The 19,921-nt window shown below is 53.7% G+C and overlaps 1 protein-coding gene across 8 annotated transcripts in view; it reads right to left on the reverse strand.

Annotated features, from left to right (window-relative positions):
- Positions 1–15,027, reverse strand: part of TMEM94 (transmembrane protein 94) — a 30,718-nt gene extending 15,691 nt beyond the window's left edge. For 2 of the 8 annotated variants that reach the window (XM_084862230.1, XM_084862228.1), the window contains exons 1-2: positions 14,909–15,027; positions 5,471–5,593 (exon numbers count right to left, since the gene is read on the reverse strand). In XM_084862230.1, coding sequence (XP_084718356.1) covers positions 5,471–5,488 — 18 coding nt within the window. In that variant the 5' untranslated portion in view covers positions 5,489–5,593; positions 14,909–15,027. Of the gene's footprint in view, positions 1–1,829; positions 2,070–5,470; positions 5,594–6,439; positions 6,616–14,908 lie in introns of those variants that run through there. The other 6 variants (XM_084862225.1, XM_084862224.1, XM_084862227.1 and 3 more) reach the window with 4 other exon arrangements.
- Positions 15,028–19,921: the final 4,894 nt, after the last annotated feature.

Raw genomic sequence — 19,921 nt, forward strand, 5'->3', positions numbered from 1 at the left:
CCCATGCCAGGCCCTGGCAGGCGGGCCCAGCCCGGGGACGGTCGGTGTTCGCTCAGGGCCATGCTCTCCTCCTGGTGCGAGCGCCCAGGCTGAGGACGGCCCTGGTGGAGCCCTCCACCCTTTCCCCGGGAAATTCAGGAAGGGCTGGTGGGCGCGCGGGCTCTGCCCACCTTCTTCAAAGCAGGAGTGGGGCTGGGCGCCCAGTGTGCCTGGGCACCGGCAGGGAGACTGCGAGGGCGGGTCCGGCCTGTTTGAGAACAGGGACCCGAGACGCCCACGTGCGCTCCGAGGTCGGCTTTCTTGCCTACCAGCGCCCAGAGGGTGAGGGAACTCTGCCCGGGCCTCAAGGCCCCAGAGGCACTTCTGGCTTCGCAGATGCTCAGAAACCCCAAACCCCACAGGCAGGCGCCTCCAGAGCAGTCCCCGGGGCCAGAGCCACGGCTACACGAAGCCTCTCCACCGAGGGGCGAGCCCTGCTTCTCCGCTCACACGGATGCTTTGCAGGTAGAACCACCCCAATCCGCTAGTTTAACTGCTCAGGGCTCAACCGGACCGAGAGAGAGCAGCCTGAGGCTCTGGGAAGCCCGGGTCAGGAGGGGCTGGCAGCAAACCCCATCACAGCTGGGCTGCTTCTCCCAGGGGAGGGGATCGGGAGCGGCAGGTGCTGGAAGGACTGCCTATCAGAACCACACGGAACCAGCTGCTAAACAGGCCCCACTCTGCAGGCCCCGGAGCTGAGCGTGTGGGTCAGTCTAAGGCAGTGGCCGGCAAACTCATTAGTCACCAGAGCCAAATATCAACATGACAACGATTGACATTTCTTTGGAGAGCCACATTTTTTAAACTTAAACTATATAGGTAGGTAAGTTGTTATTAACTTAATTAGAGCACTCCTAAGCTGGCCTTTGCTAAAACCTCAAGGGGCCAGAGAGCCGCATGTGACTCGTGAGACGCAGTTTGCCGACCACTGGTCTGAGTCGCCAGCACACCTGTGCTCTCCTGCGCCCCCTCCTCAGGTTTCTCAGGCGCCTGTCCTCCGGGGACCCTCCCAGAGGTGAGCGCAGCCGCTCTTTGCCTTCCTGTTTTGAGAGAAGCAGTATCACAGCCCGAGCCCCGGGAGATGGTTATGGATTTAGCCTTGACCCTTGGCCTCAGCGACAGTAGCTAACCGCTCGTTAGAACTGGCTGGCCCCGGTGCCGGGTCCCACCGTCACAGCCTTCGTGGCCAGGCAGGTGGGGAGGCCGCACGAAGCCCGAGTCACTGACGCCGAGCTCGGCCGCCAGACGCCAGGTGTTTTCAGCAGCCGGGATAAATCTCCGCTGCGTTTGGCCAGCCACGAACCGACTGCCTGTATCCAGGCCAATCAGAGCCTCAGCGCCCTCCCTCCCTCCCTCTCCAGGCTCAGGCCGACCTTGGCACCTGCACCATCTTCCCCCGCCTGCCGCCACCCGGACGCGGCCTGGTCGCCCCTGTCTCCGTGACCGGTGTGGTCCCGTGAGAAAAGCGCCCTCCCTGGCCCCGAGGAGGACCGGCACCCAGACCAGAGCTGTCGGCCAGCTCTGCGTGGAGCCCCAGGCCCAGCACCCAGGAGCCCCAGGTCCCACTGGGAGGCTCAGCTCGGTCCTGCTCTGGGGGCTCGGGAGCTGGCTGACAGATCCTGAAACACGGCTTTCTGGCTCCCATCCCCGCCCCCTCCCATGGTCCTGGCTACCGGTAACCCGAGCTGCCCCTGGTGGCATCCAGGCCCGGGGCCACCCACCCGAGCCTCCCGCACCAAGCGGGGAGCAGGCATTTGAACAGAAGTGTGAGCCCACGCTGGCATACTCACTTTGCTGCGCTTGCCCTGGAGGGGCATCCATAGCTCTGCCTGCTTAAAGAGCATGAGCCACGAGGAGTCAGCTACAGAACTTCCAACACCAGCCTCAGAGAGAGGAGAGAGAGAGACAGAGGCAGAGAGAGAGAGAGAGAGAGAGAGAGAGAGAGAGAGAGAGGGAGAGGAGAAAGGCGAGAGCTAGAGAGCGTGTGAGCCAGGAGCTGGTGCTGTAGCGACCGCTCATGCAGCCAGCGGAGCTCCAATCTGCTGATTAATTCAACCTATTTCCAGTCTCACTGCAGACGGAGGGAGGGAAAAGGAGGAGGCAGGCTGCACAGCGGCGCGGGGGGGGGGGGGGGGGGGGGGAGGAGAGAGGGGGCTGAGAGGAGAAAGTTTGTAGATGCTCTGCCAGATGCCCGGGAGGCTGGCCCGTTCGTCAGAGGAGGCCACCGTGGGGTGAGCAGGGGGCGATGTGCAGCCAGGGGGTAGGCGGCGAGGAGGGCCGGCGCAGGACCCGCTGCTGTTGTCAGGGCAACCGCCGGCATCAGGGAGCACCTGGGCTCCTCCCCGGGTCACTGGGGATGGGCAGGAGCCGCATGGGGAGAGCCTGCCATCACGAGGGCTCCCCCAAATCGCTGAGACTCCCGGCGTGGAGCCAAGCCAACAGCAGCTCCCACGGCAGAGTGCGGGAAGCAGGGGAGAGGGCGCCCCGTTATTAATAGCAGCACATCCTGCAGGAGGGGAAGGACCGGGAAGGCTGCAGCAGTGGCTTCCAGGGCAGAGCAGGGCCGGGAGCAAGCGGAAGAATCCAGCGGAAGAGGGACAGCCGGCCCAGAGGAGGGACCTGGAGGAAACCCACACCTGGGACCCGCGCCGGCCACCGCGGTGCTGGACCCCACAGCGCTCCCCAACACCAGCAGCTGGTGGCCGTGGGCATTCACACACCCCTGCCAAGTGCTGCGGCCTGGGCGCCCCGGGGCGGAGAGGAGGCAGGGACCTGGGCTCCCCCCGCAGCACCGCCCGGGCAGCAGCAGGGCCTGAGCATCTCCTGGGCCCCAAGGTGGGCACACAGGGAGCTGTCAGCACCTCCGGGTGAAGGAGGGCAGGTCCTGGGACTATGTGTGCGGGCCGCCCTTAGGATGGGCTGCACAACCCGAGGGAGAGGAGAAGCCTGATGCCCAGTGACCATGGAGCGCGGCTTGAGCCCCAGCCTGCGTCTCTGGCCCGGTTCCTAGAGGACACACACCATCTCGGCCGCAGGGAAGGGAGGGTTCCAGCGGCCTCTCCCCTCCCCCTCCTCTGGGCCAGCTCCCTGAGGGCCCCGGCCAAACCGGGGCTGAGAGGGAAAGAGAGGGGGCGGGCAGTGCAGAGGTTAAGGGCAGGAAGTCTCCTTGAGGCGAGCCAGGGGGAGGCGGGATCAGCTTCTGAGCAGCTTCTGGCCACTGCCCCTGAGTCCGCGGCAGCCTCCGCAAACTGCAAGGAGAGAGATGCCGGACTGTCCCCTGCTCCCCGCTCCCCGCTCCTGCTCCCCCTTTAGCTCCCTGGGAACCACAACTAAGCAAGCTCTCCCTCCGTGTGGAGCCCTGGAAAGACGGCAGAGGGTCCTCCGACACCCCTTCCCACACCGCCCAGGTCCGTGAGCCAAAGGGCAGCTCTGTGTCTAAGACGCAGACACCCAGGCCATTGCTGCTACAGCAAGTGCATTCTGGGCTGGAGGCAGTGGGGAGGGGGGGCTCTTAAGGGAAACCCGAGGACGGCAGGTCACAAAGAGAAGGGGAACAGAGTGCAGAAAATCAATGAGCAACAGCAAACCGGTCCCGGGCCAGAGCAGGGACCATAGGCCCTCACCCACATCGGCTCACCCTCCCCCACTCCTGCCAAGAAGCGTGACCGGCCGAGGCCACGGGGTGACCTTGAGAGGCCCAGTTACACACTCGCCGGGGAGCCCAGGCAGAAAGCTCCCGGGTCCCATCAGCCGTCTGTGCTACCGACTGCTCAGCTGGCCTCCGCACCTCTACGCCAGGGCCGCCTCCCGGGGCCGAGAGGGCTAGCGGCCTACAGGAAGTGTCCTCAGGCCTGGCAGCTGCTGGCGGTGCTGGTGCTTTTTAGCTCAGCCCTCAGCTGCCCCGAAAGAGAACGAGGAGAACGGAGAAAAACCTCCGGGAAAGGCGGCCCCTGAGAACCACCCGGCCTGGGCCCTCCGTGTTCTCCCTCCGGCTTCAGAGAGAAGCCAGCCCCCTGGTCACAGAGCCCAGCTTCCGGGTTCACCAGCCACGGGCTGGGGCCGGAGCACAGTACTGTCCTCGGTTTTGCGGACAGTGGGTCTCACCAGGCAGGCCACCGCGTGGCACATCGCAACAGCCTCGGGGTTCCTAGCCCCGCACCCAGGCAGCGAGGGCAGAGGCCAGTGTGCTTCCGGTGTGCGGGCCCGGCCAGGCCACCCAGCAGGGCAGCCAGCATCTGTGAACAGCAGACTGAGCACACCCGCCTCAGGCTCAGGCCCACCAGCCTGCTCCCCGGCCGGACCCGGGGCACGTGGCGCCTGGAGCTGACAGTCAGTCCTCAGCCAGGCAGCCCCGGCGGCCACAGCTCCCTCTCCGGACTTCCTGAGATCTCCTTGGCAGAAAGGTCACTATACAGAAGTTCAAGTGCATCAGTAAGACCAAGCCTTTGCTGCCATTTCAGGAACTCCGCTGAGAGCCAGGGGACAGATTATTGAATGCAGGGTAGCAAGTCGGATGGCGGAGGTCTGTGATGCTAACGGCGGACCTCGGGGGAGGGGGAGGAGGGTTTATGGAGAAAAGGTGACGCTTACATGAATCTGGAAGAACAAAGAGTAGGAGTTTGCCAGGAAAAAAGGCGGGAGCATTTTAGGGCCACTGCTTAAATGTGGTATGCCCCAGCGGGGGAGGCTGGGGACGCGGGGCCGAGGGCCACAGGCGGGACTCCGGGGGCTCAGGCATCAGCAGGCGGCACGAAGCCACCGGCGACTTCCTCGCAGGGGTGACGAAAGGTCAGCTCCGGTTTTGGGCAGCTCTGACAGCCCAGCAGAAGGAGTCCGAGACGGGGGGACCGTTAGAAGTGTGGCGGAGTCCAGGCGGGAGAGAAAGGCCCTCCTCCGGGGCAGCCTCCGTCCAGGAGAGGAAAGCTGACCGGTGGCAAATGGGCCTGATGTGAAGCCGGTGCGGAGCTCCCGGAGGCGGGGCACCTGCGGCCGGGCGGGGAGGGCGGCCTGGCCTGGGCTCACCGGCCGCTGACCGCGCAGCTGCGTGTGCCGGGGAGCTTTGCTCTAACCACAGGGATGGTGCCCGGCGGGCCTCGGCAGGTTGAGACAGAGCCCCAGCGAAGAGCAAACAAGCAAAATCGCACGCCCCGGGGCAAGAAGTGAAAGGCTGGCTCGGAGCCAGCCCAGATCAGAAACCTGCTCCCTGCAGTCACGTTCCCGTCCATCTCTGCCCCCGCGGGCTCCCCAGGCTGCTTTCCAGCCCAGCGCAGCACCCTCCTGCGGAGCACTCACACCCCCAGGCCCACAGCCCGCCTGCCTTGCACTTTGGGTTTAGAGCCCCCGAATGAGGGCCTCCCAGGCGAACGCAAACAGGGACAGTCCGACAGACGCCCAGCAGATACCCACAGGGACCCGATGAGGCCTACCGCACCTTCTCCTTCAGCTCCATGGGCCCCGGGGGCTGCAGGCATGCCCAGGTGCGCGCGGTCACCCCCGAAGGGAAGGCTCCGCCCCGGCATGCACAAGCCCGGGGACTCCGGCACAGTCACGGCATCTGTGGGGGGAGGAGGAGAGAGATCACGTCAGGCCGGTCTCGGAGCAGGAGGCTCTTGTGAAACACAGGCGATCATCTACAGCAGTGTTTCCCAAACTTCTCTCGTGATGGGAATCACCTGGTGGAGTTGTTAAACACAGATTCCTGAATCCCAACTAAGAAGTGCTAAACTAGAATTTTTGGGAACATACAGGTAAGATCTTAGAGCACTAGTTAAGTATACAATTTTACCTATATGTTCCCAAAATTTCTGGTTCAGCACTTCTTAGTTGGGATTCAGGAATCTGTAGTTTAACAACTCCACCAGGTGATTCCCATCATGAGAGAAGTGTGGGAAACACTGATCTACAGGACAGAGCGGCGGATGGAGAGGGGGTGCCCTGCCCACCGGGGCCCTGCCCACCGCCGCTCCAGAGCCCAGCTTCCCGGCCACCAGCGAGGATGCTGGGGGGGGAGGGGTGCAAGCTGTCCGTCCTTTCACTCTCACTTTCGGAGGCGTCTATGTCTCCGCCCCTCTGTACCCTTTCACTCGCTGACTCAGGCAGGAAAAGCCTTTGGCTTATCAGCGTTTTAGAAAGTGAAGGTAAGCTGTTGGGTAAGATGGAAATCTAGATCCCTCTGGAATAAGCAGGAGATCGGTGGCGAGGGCGGCGGAGGTGGCCCCAGTAGCCGGGCATCCGTCTATGTCCACGTGCTGGGAAACACACACATGCCCGTGGACAGACAGGCCCCCCGTGTGGTTTGCTGACAGGGCAGTGCCACCAGGCACCCGGGCAAATGTCCACAAGGACATACAATCCCCACACGACCCCTGACCCTCGCCCACCCATCCTGCAGCCAACACACTTTCGTGATCTCAGAGCGGGGCGTGTTTGGGTAAAGAGCGCCACTGAGTCATCGGCGTTGGTGCCAGGTGCTCCTGGAGAAAGCGGGAACCTGCTGACTAAACCAGTTCCCCCGGGGGCCGGCAGCAGAGCCTCGTTAGGAAGAGCCGGTCAGAAGCCCGGAGAATGATCCAGAAAGGCGCTGTCTAGAAACAAAAGAAGCTGTGTCCGGAGGAGCCCGGCCAGAAGGCCCAGGCTCCGCGGCCACCAGCTCCTCTCTGAAGTCCCATCCAATTCCGCACCAGGCGGCATCGGTGCCCATGTTCCCGGCCTGCGCTGCCAAGTCTCTGCCCACCCTGCCCTTCCCGCCAGGGCTTTCACAGCTGAGCCAGCCCCACGGGCAGAGACGGACAGGGCGCTGGGAGCAGCCGGGCTCTGCAGGGCACTGGGTCCTGGCAGCAGCTGCGATGGGATCCTGAGGGGCCGAATCCGCTTCTCCCCAAGGCCGCTCTCCTCAGGCCTCCGGGCCCTGTTTACAGTACAGCTCAAGGTCCCCAGGACACCATGCCAGCAGGCCTGGGTGAGGTAGCTGCCACACAGGGAAAGGCACCGGATGGGAACTGTGCTTCACTCCTGCCAACAATGAAGGAGGGAAATAACTCCGCGGCCAGCTGGAACCACAGAGGTCCAGAGAGGGCAGCCAGGAGCGGGCCGTTTTTCTGAGAGTCTCTGTTTTCCCATCACGCCATACATGGGGTTCTGGCAGAGAGCTGTCCTCAACTGTCTGATCTGAAACCAGTAGCTGTGTCCTTAAAGGGCCAGTTCAGTGCCTGGCCCACAGAGGGGGTGGGGTGGGAGCGGGGAGAGAACAAAGCCAAATACCGCTGGGTTCAAATCCTGACTCCAATACTATCAGATGCTAACTGACCTTTGCAAAGGACGTGTCTCTCTGAGCCCCAACGACCCTGTTCATAGAATGGAAACGATAATACCTATTTCACAGAGGAGCAGCAAGAACTATGTAAAATATTACATGCAGAGGATCGAGAACAGTATTTGATATATAGTAGGTGTTTTTTTTTAAATGTTTTTATTGATTTTAGAAAGATTGATGTGAGAAACCTCGACCGGCTGCCTCCTGCACTCACCCCCTCACCCCAGCCACACCCCGACCGGGATGGAAGCCATAACCTGGGCATACGCCCCGACCTGGAATTGAAATGGTGACCTTCTGGTGTGGGAGATGATGCTCAAAACACTGAGCCACACCGGCCAGGGCCAAAGTAGGTCTTAATACATAGTTGTCATTACTGTTATCGGCAAACGAGAAATATGACCAAAGTACTGCTGAGATGAAAAATGAGGACTCAAAAGTAAGAAGAAAAAGAAAAGGCATAAAGATTGTAATTAAATAAGTAAAACTGTATTTGCAGAAGACTAGATTGTATGTATAAAAAATCTTAAGGAATACACGAATAAGATATTAGAACAAATAAACATGCAAGGTTGCAGAACACAAGGTCAAAATACAAAACACAAACATAAATTAAATTATAATAGGTTATTATGGAATACAGAATGAAAAATGTAAATATCCCAATAGTACAAAAAACATGAAATACTTAATGATGACTTTAACAAAAATATATATAAGATCTGTTTACTGATGAGATAAATTAAAAAAGGCCTAAATAAATGGAGAAATGGAAGACCATGTTCATGGATTGGAAGATTCTGTATTAAGATGTCAATTATCCCCTGAATTATCTATGGATTCAATACAATCTCAAAAGGCTCAGCAGATGGCGAAACCGGTTTGGCTCAGTGGTAGAGAGTCGGTCTGTGGACTGAAAGGTCCCAGGTTCGATTCTGGTCAAGGGCATGTACATTGGTTGCGGGCACATCCCCTGTAGGGGTGTGCAAGAGGCAGCTGGTCGATGTTTCTCTCTCATCGACGTTTCTAGCTCTCTATCTCTCTCCCTTCCTCCTCTCTGTAAAATATCAATAAAATATATATATATTTTTAAAGTCTCAGCAGACATTTTTGTAGAAATTAGACAAACTGATTCTAAAATTTATATGGAAAGGTAAATGATTTTGTCTTTTAGTTTTCAGAACAATTTTGAGAAAAACAGAGGACTTACACCGCGTGATCTTAAGACTAATTTAAGGCTAAAGAAATCAAGACCTACGGCATTGGTGTAAGGAGAGACATACAGCTCAATGGGACAGAAAAGAAAGTCAAGAAATAGGAGCAGGCATATGAAAAACCTTAATCCTCACCTCATACCACACACAAAAATAAACTTAACATAGATCACACATCTAAATGTAAAAACTAAAACTACAAAACTTCTAGAAGAAAATATGGGGGGTGGGGGGTAATCTTGGGATAAGCAGAGATTTCTTAGAACAAAAAAGAAACCAAAAAACAACCATGATTCATTAAAGAAAATACTGCACATATTTAATAAGTGTAAGGAATGATCACCTTTTCAAATTATATTAGATGTGGTCCCTTCCCTCAAGGGATTTACATAATATAGCCAGCTTGGGGCTATAGTAAAAAATGACAACAGAGGGAAGGCAGGGGAGGGTGGGAGTAAGGGAGAGAGATCAACCAAAGGACTTGTGAGCGTGCATATGAGCCTAACCAGTGGTCACGCACAGCGGGGGGTGGGGGCTTGCGCAGGGAGGGGTGTGGGATGGGATTGGGGGATGAGGACAAATATGTGATACCTTAATCAATAAAGAAATTTTAAAAAATTATAACAAAAATGCAAGTGGGCATTAAAATACTAAATGAGGACTGCAAACAGGTGCTGCGGGATGTCTGGGAGAAAGAGATCACTGGGGGGGGGGGGGGGGGGCGACACACCAGGGATCGTTCCCAAAAGAAGGCTGCACTGTGCCTTTAAGAAAGCTTGAGTGAGAAGAGGGAGAACAACCCAAGCAAGAACCAACAAAAGCACCAGAGAAATGCAGGGTATTTTCGAAAGATGCTGATTTGACCTGGCTTGTTTGGTTAGCGCGAAGGCAGCAAACAAGCCAGGAAAACAAATGACTGGGTGCTTCCTGCGGCCAGACTCAGAAACTGGGCATAAACGAGAACCACATGGGTGCCCACGGCTCAGGTTGAAGGTGAGGTAAGGGGTTGACGGTCCTCCGCCCTTCTAATATAACCTTCATGAGCTGAGCTTGCATCCTAGCCACGCCCAACATACCAAAACCGCAATTGGGCGGAATTGTTTTCATCCAAAGCTGTGCCCAGAGAGTACTAATGGATGGATGGATGTCCTGCTGGGGGAGGTTTCTGTTTTTATTGATTTTAGGGAGAGCGGAAAGGAGAGGGAGAGACAGAGACATCAGATGAGAAACATCAATATAGATCAGCTGCCTCCTGTACAGCCCCTGCTGGGGATCCGGCCGGAAATCCGGTGGCCTCTTGGTGCCTGGGTTGACACTCAGCCACTGAGCCACACCTGCTGGGCATGGGGGAAGGTTTTCTGGGGGGGAGGCGGGGGAAGGGTTTTAATAACAAGCCTCAGTGCTCTATGTGGGTGGCGTCCTCGTCGATAATTTGATCAATGACTTGAGTGAGGAAACAGATGGTATGCTAATCAAATTCCTGGATGGCATAAACCTGGAAAGTAGACGAAAGTCGAGATCCAAAAAGATCTCAACGGGCTGAAATAATGGGCCACATCTAATAGATTCCATTTAACCGTAATTGTTTCCATACGAAGTCCTGCATTTAGGTTCAAGAGCCATCGTGTAAGACTACTCTAAAAGCCACTGCAATACCAGTGGCGTGGCTGTCCGGATTCTACTCACAGCGAGGCCTCATCCACAGACAAGCTAAGCTGATCTCCGTACGAAAACGCTCCCACCTGGAATATGGTGTTCATCTGTCCGTCACACACTGTAAGGAGGACACTGACAAAACCGGAATGCTGCCAGACAGCAGCCGTCAGATGGGAGAAATTATCGCATGAGAAATGGTGGGGAGACACTCACTAGCAGACAGCACACCAAAACCCTCGGTGGGAGCAGGCCCAGGAGAGAGAGATGGCTGCGAGGAGGAGGGCGGCCAGGCTTACTCCGGGAGGCTCTAAAAACAGGGACTAGGTCAGCTCGGGGAAGAGATAAGGAGGCAGTGTGGGACTCGATACGAGCTTCATCCTTCACGTAATTAGAAAAATATTTTTTTAAAATAGAAATAGGCTGCCCTAAGAGGAATGAGTTCCCTGTCACCGCAGAGATCTAAGCAGAGGCCGGGAGATTATGAATACATCAGATAGCAAATAAGAAAATACTTTTTTTTTTTTTTTAAACGCTACTTTTTAAAATGTTTTTATTGATTTTTGTAGAGAGAGAGGAAGAGAGAAACATCGAATGGTTGCCTCCTGGATGCACCCGAAACCAGGGATCAAACCAAAACCCGAGCATGTGCTGCAACAGGGGCATGTGCCCTGACCGGGAACCTCTGACCTTGCAGTGCATGGAATGACATTCAGCCAACTGAGCCACACCGGCCAGGGTGAGAAACAGATGGATTTAATGTTATTTTCCAACCCTGAGGGATTAAAAACTAAGAAACCTGTGGCTTCAGCATATGAAAAGATGCTCCATGTCGCCCTAACCGGTATGGCTCAGTGGATAGAACGTTGGCCTGCGGACTGAAGGATCCCAGGTTCAATTCCGGTCAAGGGCATGTACCTTGGTTGTGGGCACATCCCCAGTAGAGTGTGTGCAAGAGGCAACTGATCGGTGTTTCTCTCTCATCGATGTTTCTAACTCTCTATCCTTCTCCCTTCCTCTCTGTAAAAAAATCAATAAAATATATATATTTTTTTTTTAAAAAAAAGATACTCCATGTCAACTTGAGCATGTTTTATGCTCTATTTAAAGACACCTTTGAGTCTCTCTCCAGTATGCACCTTCTCCAAGTGTTCCCAATATTTTTCTGTTCTGCTAAGGAAGACTTCTACCGTGAGTCTCTTTATCAAGAGGATCCTGAAATTCAGAAAACTGGGTTCACCTGATTGCACTAAGATTTCTAGTTCCCCCAAGGCCTCTGGAGCTAGCAAAACCCAAAGCGACCGTGTGAGATGCGCTCAGGCGGGTGCAGGCCTCCGCGGGTCTAACTCCGGCCTTTCCCCTGCTCACCGCGCCACGTGACCCACTGTTTACTACCGTCTCTGGCAAAGCTTATGATTACACCAAGCCCTGATGATCACCCAAACCACACAGCGCGGCTGGCAGGTCCTTCCGGAAGAAAACGTCCCTGCCACAGCCACGGCCTCGCTCTGGCGTCCCTCAGTTCACCTGCGCTATTGTCAACAGATACGGCCTCCCGGGAAACTGGGATGCAAACAACGCCTTTAAAGGCGCCTGCCTTTTTAAGTAAAGAAAACCGCTGTCCCGGAGACAACAAGACACGATAACAAGATTAAAAAAATATTGACATACTGATGTATTACAGCATCGTGTACCTGAAAGCCATATAATTCCATTAACCAATGTCACCCCAACAAATTCAATAAAAAAGAAAAAAAACAGATACTGACACACATCTGCCAGCGGAGAAGTGCCATCCATGACCTAGAACCTTCTCATCTGAACGCCAAGGAAGGGGTTAGAGGCTCCAGCTGCTTAGTAAGAGCTCATACTTGGCTTACCAAATGAGATTCAACGAAGCCTCGCGTGTAGGTAATATTTACATTAGCACTCCTCCCTCTCCCCATAGAAACTGTCCCCCAAGCCCAGCGTTAAGGAAAGAGTATGGTGGGATAGGGGGTGGGTGGGTGGAGGGGACCAAGGACTGCCACCTTCACTTCTCATTAGTCCTGAAGGGGTTAAGCTTTCCGAAAGGCTGATTCTCCACACTTGGAGCTGGCTCTCCCTAGCAACTTCTCAAAATAGACACGTGAAGGCCTTTCTGTGTTCTTGCATCTCAAGGCCCAGCCTGGCTCTCCCGTCTAATCTTCTGATGTCGGGTCACCACAGACAAGGGGCGGGGTGGGGGTGGGGGTTCAAGGGCAGTTAACTCTCAATTATTTGGCAGCTGATTAGCAAGGGGGTGGTTTGTCCTCCACCTCCCTGCCAATGCACTACTCCACGGTACCCAACTACAAACAGGTTTCCTTTCCGTAGTTCTTTTTATTTTATTTTATTTAGATTTTTTATTGATTTTTAGGGAGAGAGGGAGAGAAACATAGATGAGAAACAGGGGGTATTCAAGAGACTGCCTCTTGAATGCCCTCTACCGGGGACGGAGCCCACAACCTGGACATGGGCACGGACTGGGCGATGCCCAACCAACTGAGCCACACCAGCCAGGGCTCCTTTCTGTGGTTCTGACAGAGAACCCGTGAGCAGGGAAGCTAACGCTGACATGGCAGCTGAAATAAGACTTGCGGGGTAGTGGGGAGTTAATGCTACCCCCCTTTTACAGGCTTAGCGACAGTCACGTTCTGGTGTGTTCTGGTCTTCACCGTGATTTTCAAAGTGTTTTAATCCACAGGTCACTTTTATTTGATTCTTTTGGGCCATGGTTGTTTTCTTTTTCAAAGAAATTTAAACTATCTGGTTAGAATACTAAGAGCAGCTCTTCTCTTGCTAAGATTACCAGAAAGACAGAGCACAGTGATATTTCTTTCCTCGGGGGCTCTCAGCCTTCCTAGGCCCCTGCCCCGCTCTTACACAGCACCTGCCCCTTAGTAACAACTCTAATGACACCACAGTGGTTCCCGAAAATGGAGGAAGAGGCTACTTTGCCCTGACTCCACCCCTCCCTGCCTTCCCTGGGGATCATGGTAATCACTGATGGCCCAAAATAGAGAGAGAGAGAGAGACCACAAGAAATATTTATACAAGCAATCAGCCCATGAACTCTCTACCTGCTGGTTACTTAAAATTAGTGAATGCAAAAATGTCTTAAAAACCTAGTAAGGCCTAACTGGTTTGGCTCAGTGGATAGAGCCTCGGCCTGTGGTATGAGAGGTCCCAGGTTCGATTCCGGTCAAGGGCATGTACCTTGGTTGTGGGCACATCCCCAGTAGGAGGTGTGCAGGAGGCAGCTGATTGATGTCTCTCTTTCATCCATGTTTCTAACTCTCTCTCCCTCTCCCTTCCTCACTGTTAAAAATAAATAAAATATATTTAAAAAAACAACAACAAAAAACAACCTAGTAAGTGCTAGACCCCATGCTAGAGACCCCTTATATACAATCTCATTTAAAGCTCCCAACTACCCTGCTAGAGGCCCGAAGAAGTTAGGGAACTTGAGTTCGTCCACTCACACCTGGCTCTCCTAGACAAACAACTCAGGGATCTGGACTTAGCTCACCCCTGGCTCTTGGTGACCCTGGCCCTGCCTCTCTGCCTCTTCGGGCACTTAGCCTCCACATCTGTAAAATACACACGTGACAACTCCCCTCCTCTGTACGATGCACAGCACATGAAATACACATTTCATGTGTATTTCACTTGCGTCCTCTAGGAGCCCAGGCCTATGAGCTGTGCCTCGGAAGCTGGGTGTCTGGGAGAGAGCCTGAGAAAGCCATCCTCTCCCCCAGTCCGCAGACTCCCACACCAGAAGGGAAGCAGATTCAACGCCGAGCTCCCTCCTTTCTTTCCCAAGAGCCACAGGAAAATTCGGAAAACCCCGCCGAGTGGGATGCGGCACCACGTGACCACGCCAGGGCACAGGCCGGTGGGCCGGCGGCTCCGCACTAGCGGGCGGGGCTCCGGGCAGGCGAGCCCGCGGCACCGGAGGAACGGGCTGTAAGAACCGGGCGGTAGGGTGTGCGGCAGAGGAGTGAGAACACAGCCCCGACACCAGTGTGTAGGATGCCACGCACGGTGGTCCTCGGCTGGTTTCTAGTGAGTCTTTAAACGAGTCTGGGAAGGCAGAAAGAAAAGCAAAAAGCAAAATAATAATAATAATAATAATAATAATAATAATAATAAAAGATAAAGGCAGGGCATGCTTCACACTGCAGCTCGCTGCTCGGGCAGCGGGCACGGGGCGCAGCTGCGGCGGCCGCGGTGGGCGCGCCCCGGAGACCACGGTGTGTGTTGGGGTCGAGGCGGGCGGGGCCGGGGCTGCCCCCAGAGGCCTGTCCGTCCGCGGAGACAGCCCTCGGGGCCCGGCCGGGCTGCCACACGCCGACCAGCCGGGACCAGCCGGGACCAGCGGGGGCAGGGTCTCTTTGTTGGCGGGAGGTTTGGATTGGGCGCGGGACACGCCGTGGGCCTCGCCGGGGTCGAGGGCGAGCGCGAGCGGCTGAGAGAAGGAAAGCTGAGGCCGGAGCCGGAGGCAGGAGCCATCCCCTGACGCCCCCTCCGGGGGGACCCCCAGGCCCCGGCCTGGGCGCAGACCCCAGACTCCAGTCAGTCGCCCGGGCCGAGAATGCGGGGACGCGGAAGGCGGAGCCCCACGCTCCCTGGCGCCCTGGCTTCGGGCCACGGGCCTCCTGGTACTTACCCGGGCCCGGGGGTCTGTCCTCCTCGCCTGCGTCCACTCCCCTCCCTGCCTCCCCCCTCACTCCGCGTCCCCTCCTCCAAGGGGCGCCGCCATGTCTGTTACTGGCAGCTCGAAGGGGGCTTGGCTCCCTTCGCTGACCGCGGAGACGCCATTCGCAAGCTAAAGTCCTGGGCGCCGATTGGTCAGCGTTAGAGATGGGCGGGGGTTCCTGGCTTCTCATTGGCTGCGCGGCGCGCCAGGCTGAAGCTGCAACCGCCCCTTTGGGAGCCTGGCGGAACTAAGTGCCCAGGGAAGCCAGCCGGGGAGCGGGCAAGCCCTGTGCATCCTTGGGCGGATCACCCAGGTGCAGAGGTCCTTTCCAGAGGCGAGGGCACAGCTTCTGCCTCCATGGGAATGCTTACGGGATTATTCTCTGTCTCCAGCCCGCCTTAATTTTTTAAAAAAATATATTTTATTGGTTTTTTTTTACAGAGAAGAAGGGAGAAGGATAGAGTTAGAAACATCCATCAGCTGCCTCCTGCACACCCCCCACTGGGGATGTGCCTGAAACCAAGGTACATGCCCTTGACCAGAATCAAACCGGGGACCCTTGAGTCCGCAGGCCGGCGCTCTATCCACTGAACCAAACCAGCTAAGGGCACCGCCTTAGTTTTTGTCTTTTTAAAATAAGCCCGTTGGAGAGGGCCCCAGCCTCCTACTTCTAACCTTCCTCCTTGTTGCTGGGAACAAATGCCTAGAGACACCTTGTTCAGAGACCTCGGAGAGAGTCCCTAAGGGACTAAGACTGCGTCCAAACTAAAGCTGGTGAATCGAAGGTAACACTGCCGCTCTCCCCTCAAAAGGGAAAAAGCAAGTTAAAATTTCCCCCCTAGATAATTAGAGAAATCGCCTAGGAGACCTCTCTTGGGAAAACAAAGCAAGCCTGTGTCAGTATTCACTTCTGTTTTCCCAGAGATCCAAGTCTGGAGATTTGTTTGTTTTGTGTGGGGTGTTGTTTTTTTAAAATCTGTTTATAAAATGGGAAGAGGGTCATGTGGCTCTGAGAAATAAGAGCCCTTTCCCCCTAAGAGAATTTAATTATGGAGTTAAAAATCTCTTTTCTCAGCTGGACAAGAAGATGCCATTTGAGTACCTAATCTTGTATGTTTGAACTCTTTTCGCTGTTGCCTAAAACACTGGTAGGAAAAAAGAAAAGAAAAAAAAACCACTGGTAGAATCATGTCACTTTCCTGCTGGCAAAAATCCTCTGCAGTTTGTTTCTGCAAATAGGCCAAGTCATTTAAAGACCTCCTAAATCAGTGGCTGGCAAACCGCGGCTCGCGAGCTACATGCGGCTCAAGAAATGTCAATCGTCGTACTGTTGATGGTTGACTAATGAGTTTGCCGACTGCTGACCTAAATCAACTCAGTCTTAGCTCCAGGTTTAACGCCCCACAGGCTAAACTGTCCTGCAGCCACACAGGTTCACCACCATCCCCTAAGTCAGTGGGTTTCAGTCTTTTTCATCTCATGGCGCATAGACTAATTACTACAATTCTGTGGCACACCAAAAAATATATTATTGCCAATTTGGAAAAAAAAAATTATAATTTTGATTTATTCACACCTGACCGCTATTGTGTTGGCTGTTGTCATTTTTTTACTTGACAATCTAAGGAGAAAAAGGTCAGTTCCCTTATCCCCAGTAGAGGGCGTGCAGGAGACAGCTGATCCATGTTTCTCATTGATGTTTCTCTCTATCTCTCTCCCTCTCTGTAAAAAATAAATAAAATATATTTTTTAAATCTGACTAAATAGTCAGATATTGCATTTTTTTAAAATATGTTTTTATTGCCGAAACCGGTTTGGCTCAGTGGATAGAGCATAGGCCTGCGGACTGAAGGGTCCTGGGTTTGATTCCGGTCAAGGGCATGTACCTTGGCTGCAGGCACATCCCCAGTAGGGGGTGTGCAGGAGGCGACTGATCGATGATTCTCTCTCATCGATGTTTCTGACTCTCTATCACTCTCTCTTCCTCTCTGTAAAAAATCAATAATATATATATACCGATATATATATATATATATATATATATATATATATATATATATATATATATATATATATATATATATAAAGGGTAACGGACTTCTGTAGATGGTCCTTGACTGGCCCATCCTCATGCAAATGAGGACTCCAGATCCTCACAGTTTGGTGCATCCAAAAGGTGCTGTCCTGATTGGTTGGAATAGAGCTGCTCTGATTGGTCAGTGAAGATAGCTGCACAGCTCTGATTGGGTGGAGAAAGCCCAGTCCTAATATTTGAATTCAGATTCCGGGAACTCCTTTATAGAAGTGGCTCAGATGGCAGAAACAAAGCGCACATGTATGCAAAACCATGGACACAGACAATCGGTGGTGAAGGCCTGGGGCTGGGGGCGGGGGCAAGCTAGAAGGGTCAATGGGGGGAAAGGGGGCAAATGTAATATTTTCAACAATAAAGATTTTTAAATAAATAAATAAAAATCTAAAGAAACAAAAACAAAGTACCTGGCACACCGTAGGTGCCTGATAAATGTTTGCTGAATAAGTGAATTAGTACCAAGTATCCGCTCTCTCTAGCAACTTCACTTGCTTCCTTTTCATTGGATCTTCCCCCTAGCTGAATCAACTTTTACAGTTCTCATCTCTCTTAAAACAGAAGATGGAGGAGGGGTGGGCTCGAGGGAAAAGAGAAGACGGGGAGAAGGCAGAGAGAGGAGGAGGGGGAGGAAAAGGCCTTCAGCATTAAGTCGTCTGATCTCCGGACACTTTCTGCCTCGTAGCTAATGAACCACCCATCAGAGGCTCTCTCCCGCTCTGATGTTCTGTCACTGTTACACTGGCCAGTGTAGTAACATCCGGGGACTTCACCTTAGCTAGCACAGCTCACAGAGAATCACTGCTTCATTCCTTTAGTGCCACTGGAATATTAAAGAGATTTAGCTGAAACACTCAACTTCACACGACTTTGTTTATTTTTTCTTTTATTTTTTAAATATACTTTATTGATTTTTTTACAGAGGAAGGGAGAGAGAAAGTTAGAAACATCGATGAGCCAAAACCGGTTTGGCTCAGGGGATAGAGCATCGGCCTGTGGACTAAAGGGTCCCAGGTTCAATTGCGGTCAAGGGCATGTATCTTGGTTGTGCGCGCATCCCCAGTGGGGGGTGTGCAAGAGGCAACCGATCCATGTTTCTCTCTCATAGATGTTTCTAACTCTATCCCTCTCTCTTCCTCTCTGTAAAAAATCAATAAAATATTTTTTTTTTTTAAAAAAGAAAAGAAACATCGATGAGAGAGAATCATCCATCAGCTGCCTCTTGCACACCCCCTACTGGGGATATGCCCACAACTAAGGTACATGCCCTTGATCAGAATTGAATCTGGGACCCTTCAGTCCGCAGGCCGACATTCTATCCACTGAGCCAAACCGGTTTCGGCTATTTTTAACGTCACTCGACTTTAAGAAAGCTGTTACAACGTTGTTAAACCAGCCTGGAATGAACCCCTTCCAAACTGACCGATGGCACCATACATCCGTGTTGGCTTACCTCCCCACCGTCCAGCCCACATTTCCCGGTGGGCTGGATGCTAGGCCTATGATGGTGAACAAAGCCGAGAGGATCCCTGCCCTCCAGTCAGTATTCTCGTAGAGGAGACACATCTTAAACCAATAAGTAATCATGTGTCCGGTGTGTGAAGTGCCGAAAACCAGCATCTCTCATTGCATCCGGGTGACTGCCTCTTGGGTGGCTCAGAAAGGCTTTCCTGAGGAAGTGATGCTTCAGCAGAAAGCCGAAGGATGACTGCAAGTCAGCCGAGCAAAGGGAAGGAGGACAGCCCTAACCGGTTCGGCTCAGTGGATAGAGCGTCAGCCTTCGGACTCAAGGGTCCCAGGTTCCATTCGGGTCAAGGGCATGTACCTTGGTTGTGGGCACATCCCCAGTGGGAGGTGTGCAGGAGGCAGCTGGTCGATATCTCTCTCTCATTGATGTTTCTAACTCTCTATCCCTCTCCCTTCCTCTACATAAAAAAGTCAATAAAATATATTTAAAAAAAAAAAAAAAAAAAAAAAAGGGAAGGAGGACAGACCTTGCAGATGGAGGAGGCGGTGAGTGCAAAGGCCTGGGAAGGAGACTGAGGACTAACGGGGATAACTACACAACTGCAACAGGAGCGGGGAAGCGTGCGGTGTGGGAAGCAAGGCTGGAGCGCTCAGGGGCAGCCCGTGCGGCGTCTTCTGCAACAGATTAAGAGTTCAGAGCTCGCCGAAACCGGTGTGGCTCAGTCACGCAGGGGTCCTCAAACTTTTTAAAGTGGGGGCCAGATCACGGTCCCTCAGAGAGCTGGAGGGCCGGACTATATGAACTACTAATCCCTACTGTAACACCTTGGCTGCGCTCACTGCCCAAAAAACCTGGCGGGCAGGATCAGACTCCCCTGGGGGCTGCATGTGGCCCGCGGGCCGTAGTTTGAAGACCCCTGGGAGCGTCGGTCTGCGGACTGAAAGGTCCCAGGTTCGATTCCGGTCAAGGGCATGTACCTTGGTTGCGGGCACATTCCCAGTAGGGAGTGCGCAAGAGGCAGCTGATCGATGTGTCTCTCTCATCGATGTTTCTAGCTCTCTATCCCTCTCCCTTCCTCTCTGTAAAAAATCAATAAAATATATATATAAAAAAAAAAAAGAGTTCAGAGCTCGCCCAGCTGCTGCGGCTCCGTGGTTGAGGGCAGTCTAAGGACCAGGAGGTCACGGATTCGACTCCCATCAGGGCGCATGCCGGGGTTGCAGGCTCGATCCCCAGAGTGGGATGTGCAGGAGGAGCCGACCAATGATTTTCTCTCATCGATGACTCTCTCTCTCTCTCTCTCTCTCTCTCTCTCTCTCTCTCTCTCTCTGAAATCAATGAAAATATTTTTGTAAAAAAAAAACAAAACACTTTTGAGGGCATCCAAAAACTACGGGAGGGTTTTAAGCTTCAGAGGGACCCGATC

This window comes from Pipistrellus hanaki (assembly GCF_964339955.1).
Source record: "Pipistrellus hanaki genome assembly, chromosome: 16".
NCBI classification, from domain to species: Eukaryota; Metazoa; Chordata; class Mammalia; order Chiroptera; family Vespertilionidae; genus Pipistrellus; species Pipistrellus hanaki.